We start from the raw sequence: 24,168 nt of genomic DNA, 5'->3' as shown, positions 1-24,168 counted from the left end.
GGAGAAGGGGATGACAGGATAACATGGTGGATGGCATCAGTGACTCAATGAACATGAGTTTGAGCAAGGTTCAGGAGATGGTGAAGGACAGAGAAGCCTGGTGTGCTGTAGTCCGTGGGGTCACAAAGAGTCAGACATGACTGAGCAACTGAATAACAACAACAATCAGAGAATGATGGCATTCAGATAGAATGATGTATTAGAGGGGGAGAGATCTGTGCCCAAGTGTGAGGTTGCAGCTATCTTGGAATGCAGATTTAGCAAATGGAAGGAAGGATTCTGTGCTTGCAAGTGGGGTCGTGTAGAATGTTCCTGTGCTCAGATATGAGAATCGGGGGATTGAACTACAAATCAGCACAAGCTTGGAGAAGAGAGTTTGCACATGCTGTGAATTCATACACATGACTTGGCAAAGATTTCTTGGTGCCTGTCCTTTGATATGAGGCTTAGAGGAATAAAAATAATACCCTTTTCTCAGGTAGGAAGGATGTGGGAAGCAGAGGTCAGAACAGAGCATAAACAGGACTGGAAGTGAGGTAAAGATTCATGGGATTTCAGAGTTCTGTTTCGGCCTAAGATATAGGAAGCTAGAAACACTTAAAATAGCACCAAAATCATGGGCCAGAGAGAAATCTAACAAAATATGTGAAAGATTTGTATGCTGAAAACCATAAAACATTGGTGACAGAAGCTATAGAAGAAGTAAATAAATGGTGAGCTAAAGTGTGTCCATGGATTGAAAGACTCAGTAGTGTTAAGATGTCTGTTGTTTAGTCGCTAAGTCATGTCTGACTCTTTTGCAACCCCATGCATTGTAGCCTGTCAGGCTCCTCTGTCCATGTGATTTTGGGGGCAATAATACTGGAGTGCGTAGCCATTTCCTTCTCCAGGGTATCTTCCTGACCCAGGGATTGAACCTGCATCTCCTGCATTGCAGTTGGATGGATTCTTTACCACTGAGCCCCCAGGGAAGTCCATTAAGGTGTATAGTTCCCCCCAAATTAAGCTATAGAGTCAATGAAACCCCATCAAAAGCCTGATAGGCTTTGGGGAGAGTGTAGGGGGTAGAAATTGACAGGCAGATTCTAAAATATACATTCCAAAGCAAAGTTACTAAAGCAGCTAAAACCATTTTGAGAAGGAGCAGTGTAGTCGGATTACATCACCTGAATTTAAGACTTGTTATAAAGTTAACAATGAATATGATGCAGCAATCCCACTAGGGCATATACCCTGAGAAAATCATAATTCAAGACACATAATTTAAAAAGCACCCCAGTGTTCACAGCTGCACTCCTCACAGTAGCCAGGACATGGAAGCAACCTAAATGTCCATTGACAGATGAATGGATAAAGAAGATGTGGCATATATACATAATGGAATATTACACAGCCATAAGAAGGAATGAAATCGAGTCATTTGTAGTGATATGGATGGACCTAGAATCTGTCATACGGAGTGAAGTGTCAGAAAGAGAGAAACAAATATTGCATATTAACGCATATGTATGGAATCTAGAAAAATGGTACTGATGAAGCTATTTGCAGGGCAGGGATAGAGACAAACGTAGAGAACAGACATGTGGACTACGAGAGAGAAGGAGAGGGTGGAACGAATGGGGAAAGTAGCACTGACATACATCCACTGCCCTGTGTAAAAGAGATCGCTAGTGGGAAGCTGTGTGTAGCACGGGGAGCTCAGCTCAGTGCTCTGTGACGACCCAGAGGGTGGGAGGGAGGCTCAGGAGGGAGGGGATGTATGTATACATACAGCGGATTCACTTTGTTAGCACAGCAGAAACACAACATCGTAAAGCAATTGTACTCCAATAAAAAAAAAAGCAAAGCCCCAGTGAGTAGTCAAGATGGGGTGTAACAGGTAAAAGGATCAACACATAGATCAATGGAACAGAATGGACAGTCAAGAAGTAGACCTACATGTCAAGTGACTTTCCATAAAGATACTAAGGCAACTGAGTGGAGAAAGGATAATCTTCTCAACCAGTGAGGAGGCGGGCACGGGCTGGACAGTGGGCTGCCCTCTCAGAGGTCTGGGATCCACAGCACCCCACTGCTGGGCTGCAGCGGTAGCTCCTCCTCTCCTGTCTTCCCCTCCCCCGCCCTGCTCCCCCTCCCTGAATCATGAAGCCAGATCCCAGTCCCGACGATTGCTCAACCTCCAGGAGCCAGTTCCTGTGGGCAGCGTCTGGGGAGCCTGACCCTCTCGAAAGGACGAGATCTTGCACAAGGCACCCTCCGTCTGTCCTCCCCAAGGGAAGGGTGACATGGAGCCTGTCGGGCTGCTCATCCTGCTCGCTGTCACAGGTAGGAGTCCCTCCTTTGCTGCCGACTCTCCCTCCCCTTCCTTGAGTATGTGGCAAGTGGGTGGGTGGGGAGCACTGAGCCACACTCTGAAGAAGGCTGAAATCCTCCGCATGTCCTACACCCCCGCTTCCCACTGTGCCCCGTATTCTCCACGCTTTCCCTCCCTCCCCCAGTATCAGCTCTTCATGCAGGTGGAGGCATCAGAGGCTGGTGGATTCAGACACCTAGAAAGGGAAGGAGTTCTGATGGCATCTCAGACACTAGCTAGTAGTTGGGGGAAGTTTGGGGAGCATTGGTAAGAGCCTCTAAAATTTTGAACCACTTAAGCATAAATCTAGCTCCAGAGGAGCGGCAGGGTGGGAGGGAGAAAAGAACCCAGCACTGGGGATCTGCATCTTTGGGGTACCCCTCCTGGGCTCTGAAGGTCCTCCTGTCCTCAGCCCTGGGGCTGAAGATTCTGTGATTGAGCTGCAGGGATGAGCACCCCAGAATTTTGCACATGAAAGCCTTTTCTCATTGGGGGATGCCTCTTGCTCCCCGCAGAGAAAAAGTCACACGTGGGTGAGAGGAGACAATATTCTAGTGAAGCTGGAGTTTCTTAGCTGGAGGTGGAGCAGGGAAAGTGGCGGGTATGTTGATCTGTCTGGAGGCAGATGGACGGGGTCGTATGGGGGGTATTGTTTATCAGGACTCTGGTTCCAAAAGAGAGGCCACCAGCTCCCTAATCTTATTGGCAAGTTTCTGTCACCATGTGGCTGAGGCAGAGGGTGCTAGGTGATTCCCTTTCAGCCCCTGCCCTGGCACCAGACTGGTGCTCCCCCACCCCAAGGAGGGCCCCTAAAATAGCAGCCTCATGTCTCCCCCAAAATAGCTCTGAGATGCATCCCTCCTGAAAGGGGAACAAAGCCACAGAAATAGGGAAGCTGGAAGCTAAAGGTCACGAAGAGAAGAATGTGGGGCTGGTACTGGCGTGGGCAGCTGCAGAGTTAGCAAGCAAGGCGGGCATGAGCAGGGAATGTTCAGCCCGCTGTGGGACCAGCCCCAGGCCTGAGAGGCCACTGGCCTTGCTCTCTTGAGAATGGAGGGGGAGAGACGAGGGCATGATTCCATGTAACAGGAAGAACACGTGTGGACTAGGAGTGGCGGGAACTTCAAGACCAAATATCTCTGGAAATAGGCTCAGAGAGGGTCAATTACTTCTCTAAGAGGTCCAACAAGTCCAGTGGTGATAAAGCCAGACCCAGGACCCAGGTTTCCTGGTTTCTTCATTTTCTATAAACACATACTTGGGCTGTGCCACCTTCTCCCAAGTTGTGTAAAGACCTGAGTTCCTTAAGGGCACGATTTCTGTCTCTTCTGCTCAGTGAACATAGTAGGTGTTCAATAAACACTTGGTACAGTGAATGAACGTCTTGTCCCCAGAGCTGTCCGGAGCACAAAACACCACGGTGTTCCAGGGCACGATGGGCCGGTCCCTGAGGGTCTCCTGCCCCTACAACTTCTTGAAGCACTGGGGGAGACGCAAGGCCTGGTGCCGCCAGCTGGGTGAAGAAGGCCTGTGCCAGCACGTGGTCAGCACCCACCCCTCCTGGCTGCTGTCCTTCCTGAAGAGGCGCAACGGGAGCACCGCCATCATGGATGATGCCCTGGGGGGCACGCTCACCATCACGCTGCGGAATCTTCAAGCCCACGACGCTGGCCTCTACCAGTGCCAGAGCCTCCATGGCAGCGAGGCTGACACCCTCAGGAAGGTCCTGGTGGAGGTGCTGGCTGGTGAGTGGGCGGCTGGCTGCACCCTGCCCTGAGGTTGGGGCTCTGAGCATAGGACTGACCACCCTCGGGGCTTTTGGGGGCCCTGGGAGATCCCACAGTTGCAGGAAGGGTACAGTCCTCTAATTTACACAGACAGGAGCTAGCTGTGGTCCTGCTCCCCCCACCCCGCAAATGGCTTTATCCATCTGGCATCCTGTTGGGATGTGAGCACTGAGGTGGTCCTTAATGAGCAGGAGGACATTCACTCATTCCCTCACCTAACCACACAATGCACCTACTGATGTAGATTAAGCACCAACTTGGTACAGAAAAACAGCCCCAGAAAGGAACACTGCTGTGACCCAGGGCAACTGCTTCTCCTCTCTGGGCCTCCATTTCCCCATCTTTAAATGGTGGTGATGGAGTCTGTATGGCTCTCGTGAGAAACAAACGATAGAGTTTTACAGTGCTTGGGTCAGTGACAGTCCTTGCCCCAGTCTCCTGCTGCTAACTGCTTGGGTTCGTCATTCCCGGTTTAGCTAGGTGAGATAAGGAGTGGTGAGGCCCTTCTCACCCCTGAGCTTGCACAGGGGGTGCCCGCCAGGAAAGCCTTCTGTGTCTCCTGTGTCCCAAAGGAGAACAAATCTGAGGTTACAGATCCCTTTTCTGACACTCTTTTTGTCCAACTCCTCCCCCTAACATGGCCCCTTATCATGGAAATGAAGATCGAAAATTTGTCTAAGATGGGGAGGGTAGGTGAGACCATCTGCCTTAGACCCCAAACCTCACCTCCATGGGAGTAGGTGGCAAGGAAACACTGCGATCCTATCAGAGTCTAAGGCTCAGCTGACTCCCATAGATAGAGCAGGAAAAGAATAACAAGAATAACAACAACAACAATAATCTGTAGCTGGTACAGCCAGCTTGACAGTCCACACCAGACTTTCAGAAACACCCATCATCTCATTTGCTCCTCCCAAAGACCCTGTGTGATGGGAGGGTGGGGGCTGCAGTCACTGAGCTCCTATGAGGTGATGGGCAAGACACAGGATGTTCTCGCTGAATCCTGCAACACTATTATTAAGAAGGGGTTCCTAACTGCTCCATTCTACAGGTGAGGAAACTGAGGCTCAGAGACGTTAACAACTTGATCCACACAGGGTGAGGTCCCAGAGGGCTTCACCCCACCCAGAGGGGTTCTCTCCACTGTGGCTTCAAGAAGGGGACTAGCAGCTCACAGGCTCTGTCTCCCACAGACCCCCGTGATTACCAGGACCCTGGAGATCTCTGGATCCCTGAGGGGTCTGAGAGCTTCGAGAATGCCCAGGTGGAGCACAGTATCTCCAGGTATAGTGACAAGTCTTTGCTAAGATCCCTGGGTAGACCTCCACCCTGCGGAGCCCAGGCATGGGGTGGCAGCTGGGGGGCAGCGGGTGCCAGAAGTACAGATTCCAAGGCAACTGGAACAGGAAGGGATCTGTATATGATCTTGTCTAAACACCCCTCCAACCAGCCAGTGTGTTGGTGTGACTGTACCAGTTGTTAAAATATTGCAAAACTTCCCTGACAGTTTATAAATAGCTGCTGCTCCAAGACTCTTGAATGACTGGCCTTACCCCTCTTCCCCTGGCAGCCCTCAGACAGAATCCCCACAGTTCAGCAACAATGAAAGTTTTACGATTAATATTTTAGCACAAAATTGGTACCCCTAGATCCCTGCTTCCCTGATGGGACCAGAATCAGTTCTGACAGGTTCTTGACTATGTACTGGTGTTTAAACACTGTTAGTATAACCATGAAGTGCACATGTGTGCACGCACGCACACACACACAGACACACCACAACACATCACACCATCATGTAGGCAGAAAACCGCTCAATGAGGGAGGTGGTTGTTTAAAAGCACTCAGCAGGCAGATCTGTGCCTGGAACTCAGGTCTCCTGACTACAGGCTCCCCTAACCCCATAAAGCCTCATCCAGGGATGGTGGTGGGTGGGGGTGTCCCCAGCCCCCCGAGCTCCTGGGGTCTCCCCCTTCCTTCTCTGAGGACAGAGTCCAGCGTGTGTGTCCCCTCATGGCCCCCCACATGCCCTCTTTGTTTCTCCAAGGAGCCTTTCAGAAGAGGAGAGCCCCTTCCCACCCACTTCTATCCTCTTCCTTCTGGCCTGCATCTTTCTCAGCAAGCTTCTAGCCGCCACTGCCCTCTGGGCTGCAGCCTGGCATGGGCAGAAACAACGGCCACCCCAGACCAGTGGACCGGACTGTGGCCACAACCCAGGTCACCAGCTCCAGACTGTGACAGGTGAGCTTGGGGAGCACAGTGGTGGCCGGGGGCCGGGGGCCGGAGAGGTGGGGCAGAGAGCTGCTGAGTGAGAACCCTGTCTGTTGCAGAGCTGAGAGACATATGAGAGAGAAGGACCCTCGGTGGAAAGTTTCAGGAGAGGTCTGCATGGATTACCCCAGCTTGCTGCACACTCTCCCGTTGGCCACCAAGTCTTCTGGCTCTGCTTTGGCAAAAGGCCACTCTGCCTCTACCCTTCTTCCTCTGGCCCATGGAAGCGTGTGCGTGCATGTGTGTGTGTGTATGTGTGTGTGCACGCATGCATGCATGCATGCATGGGAGGTGGGAAGGATACTTCCAACTTCTGGACATTGGTCATTAAACACTCTCACATGTAAACCCAAGACTTCATGTTTATCTGATGGTTTAGCGTGTCATGAAGGTCTTCTCTTTTGCTACAAGGCTAGTAGAGTGAATACTGATGAGGAGAAGACAGAAGGTCTGGCTCCTTAGGGTCCAGGGTCTTAGAATACCACACCCCTCCATTTCTACAGGCTCCAAACTGGCCAGACTTTTTAAGTCTTCTCTCTCCCTCCCAGAGATCTGATTACCAAGCCCTGCCTCCCTCTGTGGAATTTCTCTAGCATCTTCTCTCATCCTCCTGCCTCCTGTTCACTGGTTCCCTATGATTATTGCTGGGCCCCCACCCAGGCCCCTTCCTTCCTCTGCCTGTCTCAAGCCCCCCATGCCCATCCAGTTCCCAGCTGACTCATCCATTTATCTCCCTAGAGGTTTGTTTTTATCATGTTATGCTCCCTCCAGAGAAATGGCAAGGGCTTGGGTTGTTGGCACAGTGTACCAGATCTGGGGACTACTGCTCCAAGCCCCAAGCCTCTCATTGTACAGAAGGGAAACTGAGGCTCAAAAGGGAAAAGATGTACCCAGAGTCCCCTGTGCAGCCTGGAACTCCTACTTTCACTTGACATTCAAGGTGCCCTTCCATCTAGCTCAACCCTACTTATTTATTAAAAATAATCCCCCCTCTTTTTTTTTTAAGCCATGCTGCATAGCTTGCAGCATCTTAGTTCCCTGACCAGGGATCGAACCTGGGCCCCAGCAATAGAAGTGTGGAGTCCTAACCACAGGACTACCAGGGAAGTCCCAATCCTACCTATTTATTCATGTACTTATTCAATAAAAACTGATATTTTCTGTGCCAGGTACCAGTCTAGGCATTGGAGACATACCAGTGAACAAGCCAAGCCAAGATTTCTGCCCACACAGAGCCTCGTTCTCACGGGAAGAAAGCAGACAGACAAATACAATGTTGGTCAGTCAGCTGGTTGGGAGTATGGGAGCGCAGGAGGCCCGGGGAATGATGCAATTCTAAAGGGTAGTCAGGAGGCACCACTTGAGAAACACCTCAAGGAAGCAAGGCAGGAAGAGCATTCGAGACACAGGGGACAACCAAGGCATCTCAGGGAACCTCATCTATCTCTTCTACACATACACACGCCTCCTGGACCAAGAATGAGGCAGAAACTAGATGGAAGCTGCCCTGAAGGCCGGCTGTCCTCAAGAGGAGGAAGTGAGTTGGCCATATCTGCAGGTTCTCTGTCCTGGTCTCAGAGAGGTGGCAGTCCAGGAGCCCCTGTCCATGGCCACATGTGGCTGCATTGCTCCCTAACCTGGGTGTGGGTCCCTGGGGTTTTGAATCCCTGGGAAAGAGCCCCCGGTGCAGCCCTGCGTTTCAGCCTCATGTTAACAGGTCACCCCCCTCGTCACAGCCCTGCCCCACCTACTCCCCCCGAGGCTGCTCTGCGGACCTCTGCCCCCAGCTCCAGGACCCTGGTCCAGTCTGTTGTTTTCCTGGCCTCCCTGACTCAGCTGCACTTCAGTGAAACTTCCCCATCGGGTCCTGGGGCAGTCATCTCCTTCCTGCAGACACAGGCATGGTCTAGGAGCCGAGACCGAACAGATTCCAAACTGAGCCCACGCCAGCGCCCTCCCTCCCACCCCGCCTGGGCACCGGGGGTGACGGGATGAAAGGGGAGGCTCCGGGGGTGTGCCTGCTGGTGGAGTGCTGCTGGAATGTTCCTCCTCTTGGGAGCTCAGGCTTTGCTCCTTCATGCTCGGCCATGTTAGAGACATCCACCCTGGGATCCCTCGCCTTTCACTCTCTGCAGTGCACACTGATCTGAAAGCGTTTTCCAATTTCAAGTTTGCCTCCACAAGAAACCTTAAGCAATTTCCTTAACTGCTCTGAGCCTCAGGCTCCTTGCACATAAAGACAAACAAAAATCCCAACACCAAATCAAACTCCAACCACTCTACTTTGGTGGGGTTTTATGAGATTGAAAGAAATAACATTAAAGTCCCTGGCCAGCTGTCTGGCACATAGTAGGTCCTGCATAAACATTGGCTTTCTTCCTCTTCTCAAACGCCTGGTGAGAGGACACCTCTCTGGATCCTGGATCCTGGCCACTTCTGTCCCAGGCACTCAGCGGGGGACTGTATCTGTTTTAGACACTCAGTAAATATTGAAGACAGGTCTCCTCCTCACATAAATCTCCCAGGTTGGCTTGTTAGAGCAAAAATAATTTTCTGGTAAGAAAATCAAAGAAAGCCTGATATGCCTTGGCAGGACAGACATACATACTTCCATATCACTCACGGGGAAGACCCAGCTGTCCAGTCAGCTGGTGACTCTGCCAGTGTTAGCACCAAGAGTCCTGTGTCCCCAGAAAACCCTCACTCCAGGTGAGCAGGGACAGCTGGTCTCCCTATCACCGTGTCCACGCGACTCGGCTAAACACGGCTTCCTCAGGCTCCTGCTCCCAGTTTCCCATTCTCAGCTCCCTTGCTCCTGGAGGGAGGAGGAGGCAGGGAGAGGGGAGGAGGAGGCCAGGGAGGACAGAAGAAGGGGGGTGGTTCTTCCAGGCCCCTTTCCAGGCGTGACCATCTAGGTCAGAGCGGTGTGTCCTCCCAGTCATTCCCACCTGGCCTGCTCTGGTCTGAGCACTGGTGCGTCCCTGGTGTCAGCAGGTTTACCCCCCACATTCTGTATGGGATCCCCAACTCTGGTTCTGCACAGGGTGATGCAAATCAGGACCAGATGGTCCCTGTGCAGGGAGTGGGTTTGTGTCATGGGAGAGGAACCCCAAATTATGAGACTTGGAGCTTATATAGAGCATCTGGCACGTTGGCCCATCTTCCTCTCTGGCGGGAGAGAGAGAGAGACATCTTTACTTTGGAATAGAAACTGATCATTGCCAGGGAGGAAGGGGAAGGATGGAAGCAAATCTCTCTGGAGCTGACACACAGTCTCTACCTCCCCGGGCATGTTTGCTCTTCAGTCTCCCTGGAACAAAGCTTGGTCAGTGACCTTTTCTGGGAGGGCCCCAAGCATGCAGAAACATGAAAATATTCACAGAGAACTGTCTTCTGACAGAGAGGACAGTGCATTCATGAAACAAAAATAATATACAATAAATGAGAAATGCTTAGAGAATCAAAAATATTGTAAATTAAAAGCACTAAGGGATAAAAACTTGAAGGACAAGGATAGAAGGGATGGAAGAAAAAATATGAGGATATCTTCCAGGAGTCAGAACAAAATGGACCAAAAAAAAGGAAAGAAACCTAGACAGAAAAGCTATGAAAATGAGATGAATACAGGAGGTTCAATATCCAATTAATTATTAAAGCAATAGTGCAATTCCTGGAAGTGGAGAATGTGGTCCACACCGGAAGTGTCTAGGGAGCACTCAGCACAGGGAATGGAGACAGGCCAGGCCAGGGTGCAGCATCCAGGGAGGGCTTCCTGGATGATCTCCGGAGAGCTCAGGTGGAGCACTCACACAGAATTTAAAATTAAAACGAACTCAGGCCCTGGGGAGGACATTTTACTTCCCTCCTTCACAGCTCTGCATCATCAGATTCTATATTTGGAACACCCTGAAGATCATCCTCCCCCTTTCTCTAATGCTCCCTCCTCCCTCACTTCACTCCTTAGGGGCGCCCAGGATCCCAGGCTTCTGTATTTCCTTGGGCCTTCTAACTCTACCTCGCCCACTCCTATCTGGAGCACTGAGCCAACCAGAGCTTGGAACAGCTCCTTCTCCCCACCCACAGCGGGGCCCACCAGTGCCTGCTTCCCAGCCCCATGGTCACTGAGAGCCCCACGTGAGTGTCTGAGGCCAAATTTCCTGCCCCCGGGGGAATGCTGTGTCAGTGCCCAGACGAGCCTCAGAGCTGACATCTCCCTGCCCAGCCATGGGTCCCAAACTGCTCCTGCTGCTGCTCCTGGGACTAGTAGGTAAGGTTCAGAAAGAGCTGCACTCTGGGCCCATGTACCCCGCTCTGTGCCCAGGGATAATTGGCATTGCCCTGGAAACTGTTACATATGTAGGCCCAGAAGTGGACCTCTAGACCGCTGAGCCCTTGGGCAGTGAGGGGACCGGGAGGTGCCCTGCCTGACGTTCCCTCAACTTTCCTCCCCTAGGCCAGGGCTCGGCCGGCAGCCTCCCGGAGATGCTGCAGGCGCCCGTAGGGAGTTCCATCCTGGTGCAGTGCCACTACCGACTCCAGGATGTCAAGGCTCAAAAGGTGTGGTGCCGGGTCCTGCCAGAGGGATGCCAGCCCTTGGTGACATCAGCTGTGAATCGCGGGGCCCCAGCTGGCAGCCGCATATTTCTCACCGACCTGGGGGGCGGCCTGCTCCAGGTGGAGATGGTTGCCCTGCAGGAGGAGGATGCTGGAGAGTATGGCTGTGTGGTGGAGGGCCTCTCGGGGCCCCAGACGGTGCACAGGGTGACTCTGGATGTGCTCCCTGCAGGTGAGTTATCCCAGCCTGGCCAGCAGCCCTGGCCTGCCCCCTTGCCCCAACATGCTGCTCTTGGGTCCTTGGTGGGTGGGAGCCCTTGTGGGTGAGGAATGTTGGCCAAATGCCCAATATTCTTTTGACAGCTCTGCAGGGAACGGAAGCCAAACCGGGTGAGAAGTCTGAGATAAATCAGCCAAAGAGCAGTCCCCTTTCCCCTCCTACATGAGCAGGTCTCCCCACAGGAAGTCACATCCTTCTTCCCCCACTCGGGGCCTTGGCCTCCTCATCCAGCATTTTCAACATACTAGGTGCTGTTTTTTTCCCTTAGAAATGTTTTAAACAAAGTTTTGATTCAGACATATCAACCAGAATTAATTTTTTGGTATATGTTCCAGGTTTTATTCCTGTAACAAGATTAATGGCTTAAAAACTACTGAATTTATTCCATATTTTATGTCTTCACTGAGCGTCTAGTATGTGTCTCATGTAACAGGCAGGGTACATTTAGTGGCTGAATTCCTTTGACTTATCAGTTTTAAAAACAGAAAAAGTCTCATCAATATATAGTCAATATTTTTGACACTATGTCAGTTTAGAAAGTACTCTTCACAGGATTCATTTTTACAGTCTATAACTTTCTCATGTCTAAATATTTACTAAAAGAACATTTAAAAGTATTAAATATTCCCCAGAAAAGTACAATATTGTAAAAAATAATTGTTCTGTTGGGAACATGGTCAGCTACCTGAGGAAGCAGACTGTTCTACCTTCTTCTTATGGGTGTTGACATCTTTTCCATTTTCAAGTATTCCTTTCTTAAGGAATTTTGCCAAAGGCCCAAAATAATGAAATCAAGACATTTTTCCTTCTGTTTTTCTCCATCTGTTATGAGGAGGGACTAAGCTGTCATTAGAATCTCTCTTGTGTCCACAATTATTACTCATATTATAAATATACTCCTGTTAACTCTGGTTATCCTTTGTTCTCCTGCTTCCTTGACACTCTAGGGTCTAGTAACTCAAGGTTAGAACTTCCTAAATGGCAAATGGTCACCAGACAATGCACTGGGAAGGGACGGCAGGGAGACGGGCATCCTCAGTGGAACATCTGAGGTGTAGGGATCCCAAGAGCTGTAGAGGATGGCTATTCAGGCAAATGGGTAGAGCACAGTATCCAGGGAGGATAGAGTGTTTTCAAAAACCAGATCTGGACATATGCAGCAAGACTGGGGTCATGGTGTCTCAGTTCCTGGTTTGGCATGGGGTGGGGAGTGGGAATGGTGAATTGCTAGACACTCCTCTCAGAGGATCTTGGAGGACTGCCCGGGTTCCCAAGGCAGATCCTCAGGCCCACAGAAACCAACCCTGAGTCCCACAGATAGAAGCTGAGCACACAGTTGGAACGACAAAAACTTGTCACAAAACTGAGTCTCAGGGTCTAAGCCAAAGCTCTCAGCAAGTGTCACTTGGCATTGGGTCATTTCAGGACTGACCCTAAGTTCCTCAGTTCCAGAGCTTGGGATGGGGCTCAGCCAACCTGCAGGGTTGGTCACGAGGCTGCAGGCATGCAGAGAGGTCTAGTAGGCTGGGCCAAAGTCCCTTCAGAGACCAAGTGATGAGAGCTGGGAGCAAGGTCTCCAAGGAGGTCAGAGCAGACAGACCTATTCTGGGGTGGGGTAGGGAAGTGGGCACAGGTCACACAGTGGGGTTTCTGCGTAGTCTGAGCAGCCTGATTGAGACAAGGTACGGGGGAGCAGGTAAAGAGAAGAAATGCAGAGGGGGGAGGTTGGCAGCTGGCAGAAGAGGGGAAGTGAGCATATTCACAGTCAGATAAAGGCTTAGACAAGCCATCCCCTGACCTCCAGAATAAGAGGCCCTTAAGGAATATCCCAAGCATCCCTTTGTGTTTCTTATTCCGGACCTTCCTCAGCTCTACTCCCCCAGTCCCTCAGATCTCAGCAAGCCCTTGAGCCCTTCTCGGTGGGTATGTGCTCAATAAGTACTTCCTCCTGACTCAGCTCCTGGCCTGAAAGAGGAGGAGATCCATCAGGATGGGACTCTGGGTGAGAGCTCCTCTTTGGACTCTGAAAACAGCGGCAGCCCTTTGGATCCCAGCCAGGATAAGAAGAGGTATTGACAAGAACTGTATGTGGGTGTCTGGGAAAGGGTGATGGTGAAGATACAGCTTGTTTAGAGCCCCAGACTAAATTGAAAGGGAACCTTACAGTTCTCTCCACTCCTGGGGAACTGCTCAACAGGTAGGCAGGTGCGCAGACAGACAGGCATACCTCTCTATCCCAGTTCAGCACTGAGCCCTTTATTCCAGTAGATCTCCAGTCAGGATACCCTGATAACGTGTCTCTCTTCTTCCCTGCTTGAGTTTCCCTGCTTCATTCCATTAAAAAAAAAAAGCTGTTTCTCCCGACCATGGCACACCAAGAACGGTGCCTCTGCACCACTTCTCCAGGGTTCCTGCCAAGCAGCTCCCCACCAGCTTCAGGGCTAAGCTCACTTCCTTCTTCGTGTGTCTCAGCAGACCCTGGATTTGGGGTGCTATGTTCCTGCTGGGCCTGCTGGTGATGGTGGCCGTGGTGCTGCTTGCTGTGATGGCCAAAAGGAAAGGTGGGTAGCTCTCCACCTGCGTACCCCAGCAGGGCTCTTCCGGCTCTGTATCAGCCACTCCTGCATTTGAGGCTGGGAATCTAGGTCTGCTCCCCCAACACATGGGCTTTGGCAAGCGCCCCCAGGCCCTACAATTCCCATGGCTGAAAGGTGGAGGAGAGCAAGGAAATTCAGTGGGAGGTGGCCTGGGGAGAGACAGGAATTGTAGAGGGTGGGACAGTGGCACTGGGGACAAGGTGGCTGGAAGAGGTGGGGGATTTCAGGAGATGGGTTGAGTGTTGAGGCAGGATAAAGGGAGCTGTGGAAGCAGTAAGTGGGGGGGGGAGGTTAGGGCTGCCTGGGGGTGGGGGCTGGGGAGATGGAAGGGGAAGACTTTGCTGGTAGGAGTGGGGATGTGAGTATGGGCCAGAACAGAGGTTTCCAAGGTTTCTGAAGAGAGTGCGTGTGTGGGAGGCACTGAGTCGGCACAAGGAGCAGACTGTGCTTCTGTTCCACCAGGAAACAGGGTTGCTGTCGGTGGACAATCTCAGCGCAGTGGAATCTCAAACATGGTAAGAAACCTCTGCAGGCCCCCAGCCAAATTCCTTAGACCCTCCCTCTGCCATACTCACTGACAAGTCCTGGGATGATCAGGTGGAGAAAAGACTGGAACCCACATGAGGTCCAAACCCACTTCTTAAATGCTGTGAACTTGCCCACAATAGTCTCCCACCTTCCCACTTTGCATCCACCTGCCCAGATTTAGGGAGATATGTGGGGCTTGACAATCTTCACAGTGAAGCTATCTTGCTCACAGACATACTCAGGATTCCGGAGACAGACCCAGTGTGATCCTGGACTTCTCACCTCAGGGAACCGGGGTAGAGGGAGGCATTTTCTCTTTGCCTGACAGGACTGCTTTTGTTATAGGCTCCCTCCTCAGTGGTCCACCACATCAGTGACTCTGGACTGGCTGTTGATTTGCCATCAGATGTACCATATGTCAAGCTTGACTCACCACCTTCCTTTGATGATACCACTTACACCAACCTTTCTCCTGATTCCCTGTCAGGGAAACTCCTACCCTTGGAATCATCCTGTGTGCCCCCTCTGCCTCCTAAGGTTGAGATCATCTCCAAGCCTGTGACATACGCTACAGTCATCTTCCCTGGAAAGGGCAAGGGTGGAGGAGCCCCCTGCGAAATAGCCCAGGAGCCACCTAATAGCCAGGCTCCACCCAGCTAGGCTGGTCACCATCCTGTACACCCACAGATTATCCCCAGGGTTTTGTGTAGCCATCCATGCAACCCATGCTCTAGATCCTTAGGAAATCTGACCTTTAGGATCCAATGTCTTAACTTTTCTGACCTGGTAAGTGATACTTGGAATGACTGAGGTGTCCTGGGAAGCCAAGCCGTGTCCTGGGAAACTAGCCATGTTAGTTCCTCTGCCAAAGAACTAAATAAACTCTAAATGATAATATATGAGCTCTTGATGCTTGGGAGGGAATGAAACGGCCCAGGTTTGACTGCTCATGAACTTAAAAGACTGGTCCAGAGTTTGTGCTGTAATGCTCTCCTGCCAGCGGGGAAGTGACTTCCCTCCCTGGTCAGACTCCTGCATTGCAGTCTGATTTAAGGGGTGTGAAGGGGGATTTCTTCAAAAGCATTTCCTGCCTTGATCATGACACTTGAAAGTATAGATTCATTTGCTTGAGAAAGAAATATCCCATTTTCTGCTTTATACCTTGTAAACGAGTGACATCTTATGATGTGACACATATGATGGGAGGAGGAGGAGAATTCATCAGTCCAGGTGCTGCTAGTGGTGAAGAAGCCCCCCGCCAATGCAGGAGATGTAAGAGACATGGGTTCAATCCCTGGGTCAGGAAGATCCCCAGGAGTAGGAAACAGTAACCCGCTCTAGTATTCTTGCCCGGAGAATTCCACGGACAGGGGAGCCTGGTGGGGTTGCACAGAGTCGGACAAGACTGAGCGACTTAGCACAGCACAAAGGAGGCTCAGGACAGGCAGGGTGGGAGCGATGGGGTTAAAAGCAAACAGGAGTAAGGCCAGAAACTGAAATAGATACCAAGCCTATTCCTTGGTAGAACAAAGGATTCCCAAGCACCAGGAGATAAAAGATCTTCACAGACATCAGTTTTATCAGAGTTGGCTCTTTCTCAACTGTGTGGTCTTCTGGTAGCTCTGCTCCCTTGGCCGGAACTCTGAGCCTGGGAAGAGCCCAGTGAAGAAAAGGCATGCAGCTGGGGGAATGAGGAATAAATGGTAAATGTGTGGCCACAGTTAAGTGTAAATGAAGGCTAATCCAGGCTGCGTATAGGAAAGCCTTTAAGGTTTCTGCCATGACTTCTTCTCAAACTGTTTGAAAATATTTGTCCATATTGAGATGAGAGACTTAGATGGCGAAGAGGAGGTACTCAGGAATCCGGTCTTTTACAATCGTGAAGAATTGGGCAAAAAGAGGTTTTTAACCATCTGGACCATCTGGAAGGGCCCTCAGCTTAGTCTAGGTACCTGAGGAGAAGGGACAGGCAGGGGCTGTGCAAGCCTAGTAATGCTATTTTCAGGTAGCTCTGGCAGGATGTTCTGGGCTTCCTTTGATAGAGTCTCAGCCTGTGACAGAACCTAAATTTACTCTGTCCCTTGTGGAGGCAGCAGCTCCCCACCAATCAACTAAGCCCTCATTTACCCTGGCTAAGATGACTGGCGACTTTCCTGGTGGGAAGGCAAGATGGGGGAAGGGCAGAATAAAGTCTAAAAAGCACCCCTCTGGGAGAAATGACTATAATTGGTCTGAATGTAACTTTTCAGAACCTGACAGAAGTAGAAGTATATTTAACAATGCAAAGGAAAATACTAAGATAATCAGTTGACTGGTAGAGAAGACTGAAGGAGGAAAGGGAAATATATTAATTCCATCAATGCCTATGATAGAAAGTCTATGAATTATAGTCACAGAGTCACAGTTATAAAAGTAACTTTTAAAATGAAAGTACTGAAATAAATTTAATTTATTTTATAAAAACAAAGTAAATGCAAATGACATGGTGAGATGACTGCTTCACATTAGAACCTTTGGAACTCAGTTAAAGAAGCTCTCAGGGGAAAATACACACCCTTAACAAGAATTAAGCATCTTACTCAAACAGCTAGTTAATTTTAAATGAGAAAAATGACATAACTAATATATAAATAAGTTTGTTCTTTGAAGTAAACTGAAATAAAGTGTTAGCTAACTTACATTAAAGAAGATGGGTGAAATAAACAACAAGGGGGAAATAGTCACAGATAAAAAGACAACAACAAAAAAATAAGAATATTTTGTGCTAATGGTGGTGGAGGAGTGGGAATGACTAAAGGGGCCTGAAAGAACTTTTGGGTGTAATTAAATGTTCTCCATTATGACTGTGGTAGTTACACAGTATATACATTTGTCAAAATCTATCCAATAGGCGTACCTTACTGCATTTAAATTATATTTTGATAAATTTTATTTTACATATGAAACTATTGGGGAATAGTTAGAACAATCTTAGAGAAAAAAGCTCTTTAAAGTATCATACAAAACTCAGAAGCCATAGAAGAATTCATAGTTACATTATAACTGACACATTAAGATAAATTAAGACTGATACTTTTCCCTCTATGACAAAACACTATAAATTAAAGTCAAAAGACAAAATAAGGAAAAATTTTGCAACCCATATAAAGGCAGGGGGCTCATTTCCCTAAAAAGGCAGATGGCTCATTTCCCTAACTTCTACATATCAATTAGAAAACAAATACTTAATAGAATATGGTCACAGGATATACACCTATAGCTCACACAAAAAGAAATGTAGACATAATAAAGATGTTAAACTTCATCTAAGGAAAATACAAGTTAAAAGTACACTGAGAGTAGTTTTAGAAGAAAATGGTTAAAGAACTCTGAAAATTCTCACCTTCATAAAAGAAACAAGAAAACCGGCAAAAATATAGTCAACTTTTTTGGAACTCTGGAAATTAACCAGTGGCTTGCATCAATCCAAGGAGTGTTTACTCAAAAAAAATGGCTTCCCCCACCCCTATTCAAGAGACAACTTTATAAAGCAATAATTATATACCTGTGCTGATGGGCACACCATTTATTAAGATGTAACTTTTATGACAGTAACAATATGAAGAGGGAGAAAGAAGGAATGGGGCTATATAGAATCAAAGTTTTTGTATTAATATATTATTAAAATTAAGTTATATTAATCTGAACTAGATTATTTTAAATTAAAATGCCAACTATAATCTCTACAGTAAGAAAATAGTGCAAAGTTATATGGTAAAAGAAATGACAAGGGAATTAAATTATCTAATATGACAAAAGACAATGGCAAAATACAGGAGAAAAAAGACATAAAACTAGTAGAAAACAAATAACAAGCTGGAAGACATAAATCTTACCTTATCGGTAATTATACTGAATGTAAATAGATTAAACATCCTAATTAAAAGGTGGATATTGGCAAAGTTGATTTAAAAAATATATGATTCCACTATATGCTGCTTCTAGAAGACAAATGTTAGATTGAAAAACACAAGTCTGCTGAAAGTAAAAGAATGGAAAAACATATATCATGCAAACTAGTTACAGAGCACTGGAGTAGCTATACTATCAGACAAAATAGGCTTTAGGACAAAAATTGTTACTAGTGACAAAGGACATTTTATAATGATAAAAGAATAAATCCACTAAGAAGATATAACAATTATAAATATATGTGTACCTAACAACAGAGTTTCAAAATACATGAGGCAAAATCTGACAGAACTGAAGGGATAAATAAATTGTAATGGTTGTAGACTTCAATATTCTACTTTCAAAAAAAACAATACAGCAAGGAGGTGGAAGATCAACAACAAAAGAGTAGACATGAATAACACTATAAACCAACAGACCTCTCAGATATCTACAGAACACACCATCCAACAAAGCTGAATACACATTCTTCTCAAATATACATGCAACAGTCTCTAGGATAGATCATATGCTTGACTATAATCAAGTCTAAATAAATTTAGAATGACTGAAATTATATAAAGTATTTTTTCTGACTATAACGGTATGAAACTAGAAGTCAATAACAGAAGCAAAATTTGGAAAGTCACAAATATGTGGAAATCAAACAACTCACTCCTAAATAACAAATAGGAAAAAGAAGAAGTCACAGCAGAAGTTAGAAATGAATGAATACTTTAAATGAATGAATATGATTATGCAACATACCAAAAGTTAGGTGATTCAGCAAAGTCAGTGCTTAGAGAGAAATTTATAGCTGTAAACACCTATGTTAGAAAAAAAAGAGAAGATTTCAAATTAATAAGCTAACTTTTCACCTGAAGAAACTAGAAATAAAAGAGCAAACTAAACTCAAAGCAAGCAGAAGAAAGAAAATAATAAAAATTAGAGCAGAAATAAATGAAATAGAGAACAGAAAAACAACAGAAAAAAAAAATCAACAAAACCAAGAGTTGGTTCTTTGACCAGATCACCAAAATTGACAAATCTTGGCTAGACTGGACAAGAAACAAAGCAAAGATGACTCAAATTACTAAATCAGAAATGAAAAGTGAAGGAGAACTACTGACCTTATGAAATAAAAAGCATTATAAGAAATATTATGAACAATTACATACCTTAGGTAACTTAGATGAAATGGACAAATTCCTAGAAAGACGTAAACTACTGAAAATGACTTAAGGAGAAATAGAAAATCTATACCATATAAAGAGGTTTAATTAGTAATCCAAAAACTTCCCACAAAGAGATGCTTAGGACCAGATGGCTTTTCTGGTGAGTTCAATCAAATACTGAATGAATTTTAAAACCAATCCTTCACAAACTCTTCAAAAAAAAAAAAAAAGAAGAAGAAGAAGAGGAAGGAATACTTACCAACTCATTTTCTATGAGAGCAGTTTTACTTAGATACAAAAACCAGACAGAGATCACAAGAAAACTATAGGCCAACATTCTTTATAAATGTAGATGCAAAAAATCTTCAATGAAACAGTGCAAATAGGACCTGGGAACAAATAGAAAGGATTATAGAGCATGACAAAGCAAGGCTTAGTCTAGGAATGCAAGGTTGGTTCTACATTTGAAAATCAGTATGATACACCATATTAATAGAAATTCCTCTCCCCCAAACCACATGATCATTTCAGTGGGTGACAGAAAGTGTTTGATAAAACCCAACACTCTATCATGATAAAAACACTCAACAAACTAGGAATACCACAGGATTTCATCAACCTGATAAAGAACATCTATAAATAATTCACAGCTAATATCATACTTAGAGGTGAAAAACTAAAAAGTTTTCCCCAATAGTTGAGAACAAGACAAAGATGTCCACTCTTGTCACTTTTATTGAACATTATACTATAGGCTCTAGCAAGTGCAATTAAACAAGAAAAATAAAAGGTATCGAGATTGGAAAGGAAGAAGTAAAATTACCTCTATTTGCAGATGACATGATCTGCAAGGTTAAGAAATCCACCCACACCAAAAAAATTAGAGTTAACAAATTAGTTCAGCAAAGTTTCAGGATACAAAACCAATATGTGAAAATCAGTTTTATATCTATACTCTAGCAATGAACAAGTCAAAATGAAATTAAGAAAACAACTCTATATACAATAATACCAAGAAAAATAAAATTATTTAGGCATAAATTTAACAAAATAGGAGTAAGACTGGTGCATTAAAACTACAAAACATCACTGAAAGAAATTATGGAAGACTCAAATATATGGAAAAGATATGTCACTTTCATGGATCAGAAAACTTGGTGCCCATTCTCACCACTACTCAACATAAGTTTTGGAAGTCCCAGTCACAGCAATCAGAAAAGAAATAAAGTATTAAAAGGAATTCAAACTGGAAAAGAAGAAGTAAAACTCTCACTGTTTGCAGATGTCATGATCCTCTACATAGAAAACCCTAAAGACACTACCAGAAAATTACTAGAGCTAATTAATGAATATAATAGTAAAGTTGCAGGATATAAAATTAATACACAGAAATCCCTTGCATTCCTATACACTAACAATGAAAAAAACAGAAAGAGAAATTAAGGAAACAATACCATTCACTGTTGCAATGAAAAGAAAAAAATGCTTAGGAATAAATTTACCTAAAGAAACAAAAGACCTATATATAAAGAAAACTATAAAACACTGATGAAAGAAATCAAAGATGACACAAATAGATGGAGAAACACACCGTGTTTGTGGATTGGAAGAATCAATATAGTGAAAATGAGTATACTACCCAAAGCAATCTATAGACTCAATGCAATCCCTATCAAGCTACCAATGGTATTTTTCACAGAACTAGAACAAATCATTTCACAGTGTGTATGGAAACACAAAAAACCTCAAATAGCCAAAGCAATCTTGAGAAAGAAGAATGGAACTGGAGGAAACAAACTTCCTGACTTCAGACTATACTACAAAGCTATAGTCATCCAGACAGTATGGTACTGGCACAAAGACAGATATATAGATCAATGGGACAAAATAGAAAGCCCAGAGATAAATCCATGCACCTATGGACACCTTATCTTTGACAAAGGAGGCAAAAACGTACAATGGAGAAAAGACAATCTCTTTAGCAAGTGGTGCTGGGAAAACTGGTCAACCACATGTAAAAGAATGAAACTAGAACACTTTCTAACACCATACACAAAAATAAACTCAAAATGGATTAAAGATCTATGTGTAAGACCAGAAATTATAAAACTCTTAGAGGAAAACATAGGCAGAACACTCTCTGACATAAATCACAGCAAGACCCTCTATGATCCACCTTCCAGAGTAACGGAAATAAAAACAAAAATAAACAAATGTGACATAATTAAACTTAAAAGCTTTTGCACAATGAAGGAAACAATAAGCAAGGCAAAATGGCAGCCTTCAGAATGGGAGAAAATAATAGCAAGTGAAACAGCTGACAAAGAATTAATCTCCAAAATATACAAGCAGCTCAATACCAGAAAAATGAACCCAATTAAAAAGTCGGCCAAAGAACTAAACAGACATTTCCCCAAAGTAGACACACAGATGGCTAATAAACACATGAAAAGATGCTCAACATCACTATCAGAGAAATGCAAATCAAAAACACAATGAGGTACCATTTCATGCCGGTCAGAATGGCCACCATCAAAAAGTCTGTAAACAATAAATGCTGGAGAGGGTGTGGCGAAAAGGGGACCCTCTTACACTATTGGTGGGAATGGAGAACAGTGTGGAGATTCCTTAAAAAACTGGAAATAGAACTGCCATAGGACCCAGGAATTCCACTGCTGAGCATACACACCAAGGAAAGCAGAATTGAAAGAGACACATGTATCCCAATGTTCATTTCAGCACTGTTTACAATAGCTAGGACATGGAAGCAACCTAGATGTCCATTGGCAGATGAATGGATAAGGAAGCTGTGGTACATATACACAATGGAATATTACTCAGCTATAAAGAAGAACACATTTGAGTCAGTTCTAATGAGGTGGACGAAACTGGAGCCTATTATACAGAGCGAAGTAAGCCAGAGAAAGAAATGCCAATACAGTATATTAATGCATATACATGGAATTTAGAAAGATGGTGACAATGATCCTATATGCAAGACAACAAAAGAGACACAGATGTAAAGAAGAGACTTTTGAATTCTGTGGGAGAAGGCAAGGGTGGGATGATTTGGGAGAATAGCATTGAAACATGTATATTACCATATGCGAAACAGATGACCAGTGCAAGTTTGATGCATGACGTAGGGCACTCAAAGCCAGTGCTCTGGGACAACCCAGAGGGATGGGGTGCAGAGGCAGGTGGGGTTCAGGATAGGGGGGACACATGTGCAGCCATGGCTGATTCACGTTGATGTATGGCAAAAACCACCACAATATTGTAAAGTAATCATCCTCCAATTAAACAAATAAATTAAAAAAAAGAAAACTTAATAATGCTGATAGCAGTTCTCTGCAAATTGATTTACAGAGTCAACATATTCTATCAAAATTACAGCTGTCCTTTTTGTAGAAACTTGCAAGCTTACAGTCATATGGAAATGCAAGGGACCCAGAACAATCAAAACAATCTTGAAAAAGAATAATAAAGTTGGAAGACTCACATTTCCTGATTTGAAAACTTACCACATGCAGCCGAGAGGAGCTACCCTGAGCTGGAGGTCAGGGGCGGCGGCCGAGAGGAGCTACCCTATGCCCGAGATCAGGGGCAGTGGCTGAGAGGAGCTACCCCATGTCCAAGGTAAGGGGCCGCGGCTGCGCTTTGCTGGAGCAGCCGTGAAGAGAGATCCCACATCCAAGCTAAGAGAAACCCAGGTAAGATGGTAGGCACTGAGAAAGGGGATCGGGGGGGATACAGACTGAAACTACAGTCACAGACAACTAGCCAATCTGATCACATGGACCACAGCCTTGTCTAACTCAATGAAACTAAGCCATGCCATGTGGGACCACCCAAGACGGACGGGTCATGGTGGAGAGATCTGACAGAAGGTGGTCCACTGGAGAAGGGAATGGCAAACCACTTCAGTATTCTTGCCTTGAGAACCCCATGAACAGTATGAAAAGGCAAAAAGATAGGACACTGAAAGATGAACTCCCCAGGTCGGTAGGTGCCCAAAATGCTACTGGAGATCAGTGAGAAATAACTCCAGAAAGAATGAAGGGATGGAGCCAAAGCAAAAACAACACCCAGTTGTGAATGGGACTGGTGATAGAAGCAAGATTCGATGCTGTAAAGAGCAATATTGCATAGGAACCTGGAATGTTAGGTCCACGAATCAAGGCAAATTGGAAGTGGTCAAACAGGAGATGGCAAGAGTGAACATCAACATTCTAGGAATCAGTGAACTAAGATGGATCGGAATGAGTGAATTTAACTCAGATGACCATTATATCTACTACTGTGGGCAGGAATCCCTTAGAAGAAATGGAGTAGCCATCATGGTCAACAAGAGTCCGAAATGCAGTAGTTGGATGCAATCTCAAAAACGACAGGATGATCTCTGTTCGTTTCCAAGGCAAACCATTCAATATCAAGGTAATCCAAGTCTATGCCCCAACCAGTAACACCAAAGAAGCTGAAGTTGAACAGTTCTATGAAGACCTACAAGAACTTCTAGAACTAACACCCCAAAAAGATGTCCTTTTCATTACAGGGGACTGGAATGCAAAAGTAGGAAGTCAAGAAACACCTGGAGTAACAGGCAAGTTTGGCCTTGGAGTACAGAATGAAGCAGGGCAAAGGCTAATAGAGTTCTGCCAAGAGAACACACTGGTCATAGCAAACACCCTCT

General features: G+C 46.0%; 2 protein-coding genes and 1 non-coding gene across 6 annotated transcripts; 2 read left to right on the top strand and 1 right to left on the bottom strand.

Annotated features, from left to right (window-relative positions):
* The first annotated feature begins 2,176 nt into the window (after positions 1-2,176).
* Positions 2,177-6,764, top strand: TREM2 (triggering receptor expressed on myeloid cells 2). Its single transcript, XM_043907412.1, has 5 exons — positions 2,177-2,325; positions 3,748-4,098; positions 5,334-5,424; positions 6,188-6,381; positions 6,471-6,764. Exons 1-5 carry the CDS (start codon positions 2,286-2,288, stop codon positions 6,485-6,487), a joined length of 693 nt encoding a protein of 230 aa, XP_043763347.1. The 5' UTR covers positions 2,177-2,285; the 3' UTR covers positions 6,488-6,764.
* Positions 6,765-7,445: 681 nt separating this feature from the next.
* Positions 7,446-7,517, bottom strand: TRNAR-UCU. Its single transcript has one exon. It is a non-coding gene; the product is annotated as a tRNA-Arg (tRNA).
* Positions 7,518-7,846: 329 nt separating this feature from the next.
* On the top strand, positions 7,847-15,260 carry TREML1 (triggering receptor expressed on myeloid cells like 1). Of its 4 annotated transcripts, none has more exons than XM_043908724.1 (6): positions 7,847-7,948; positions 10,865-11,197; positions 13,203-13,314; positions 13,721-13,806; positions 14,305-14,357; positions 14,716-15,260. In XM_043908724.1, exons 1-6 carry the CDS (start codon positions 7,891-7,893, stop codon positions 15,028-15,030), a joined length of 957 nt encoding a protein of 318 aa, XP_043764659.1. In that variant the 5' UTR covers positions 7,847-7,890; the 3' UTR covers positions 15,031-15,260. The 4 variants fall into 4 exon arrangements, with proteins under 4 accessions (XP_043764659.1, XP_043764658.1, XP_043764661.1 ...); XM_043908723.1 differs by having other exon boundaries at positions 13,718-13,806; XM_043908726.1 differs by lacking the exon at positions 7,847-7,948 and adding an exon at positions 10,386-10,678.
* The last annotated feature ends 8,908 nt before the right edge of the window (positions 15,261-24,168 follow it).

This window comes from Cervus elaphus, chromosome 7, assembly GCF_910594005.1.
Source record: "Cervus elaphus chromosome 7, mCerEla1.1, whole genome shotgun sequence".
NCBI classification, from domain to species: Eukaryota; Metazoa; Chordata; class Mammalia; order Artiodactyla; family Cervidae; genus Cervus; species Cervus elaphus.
The sequence above is the reverse complement of the archived record's forward strand: the minus strand, read 5'-3'. Positions and strand labels throughout refer to the sequence as shown.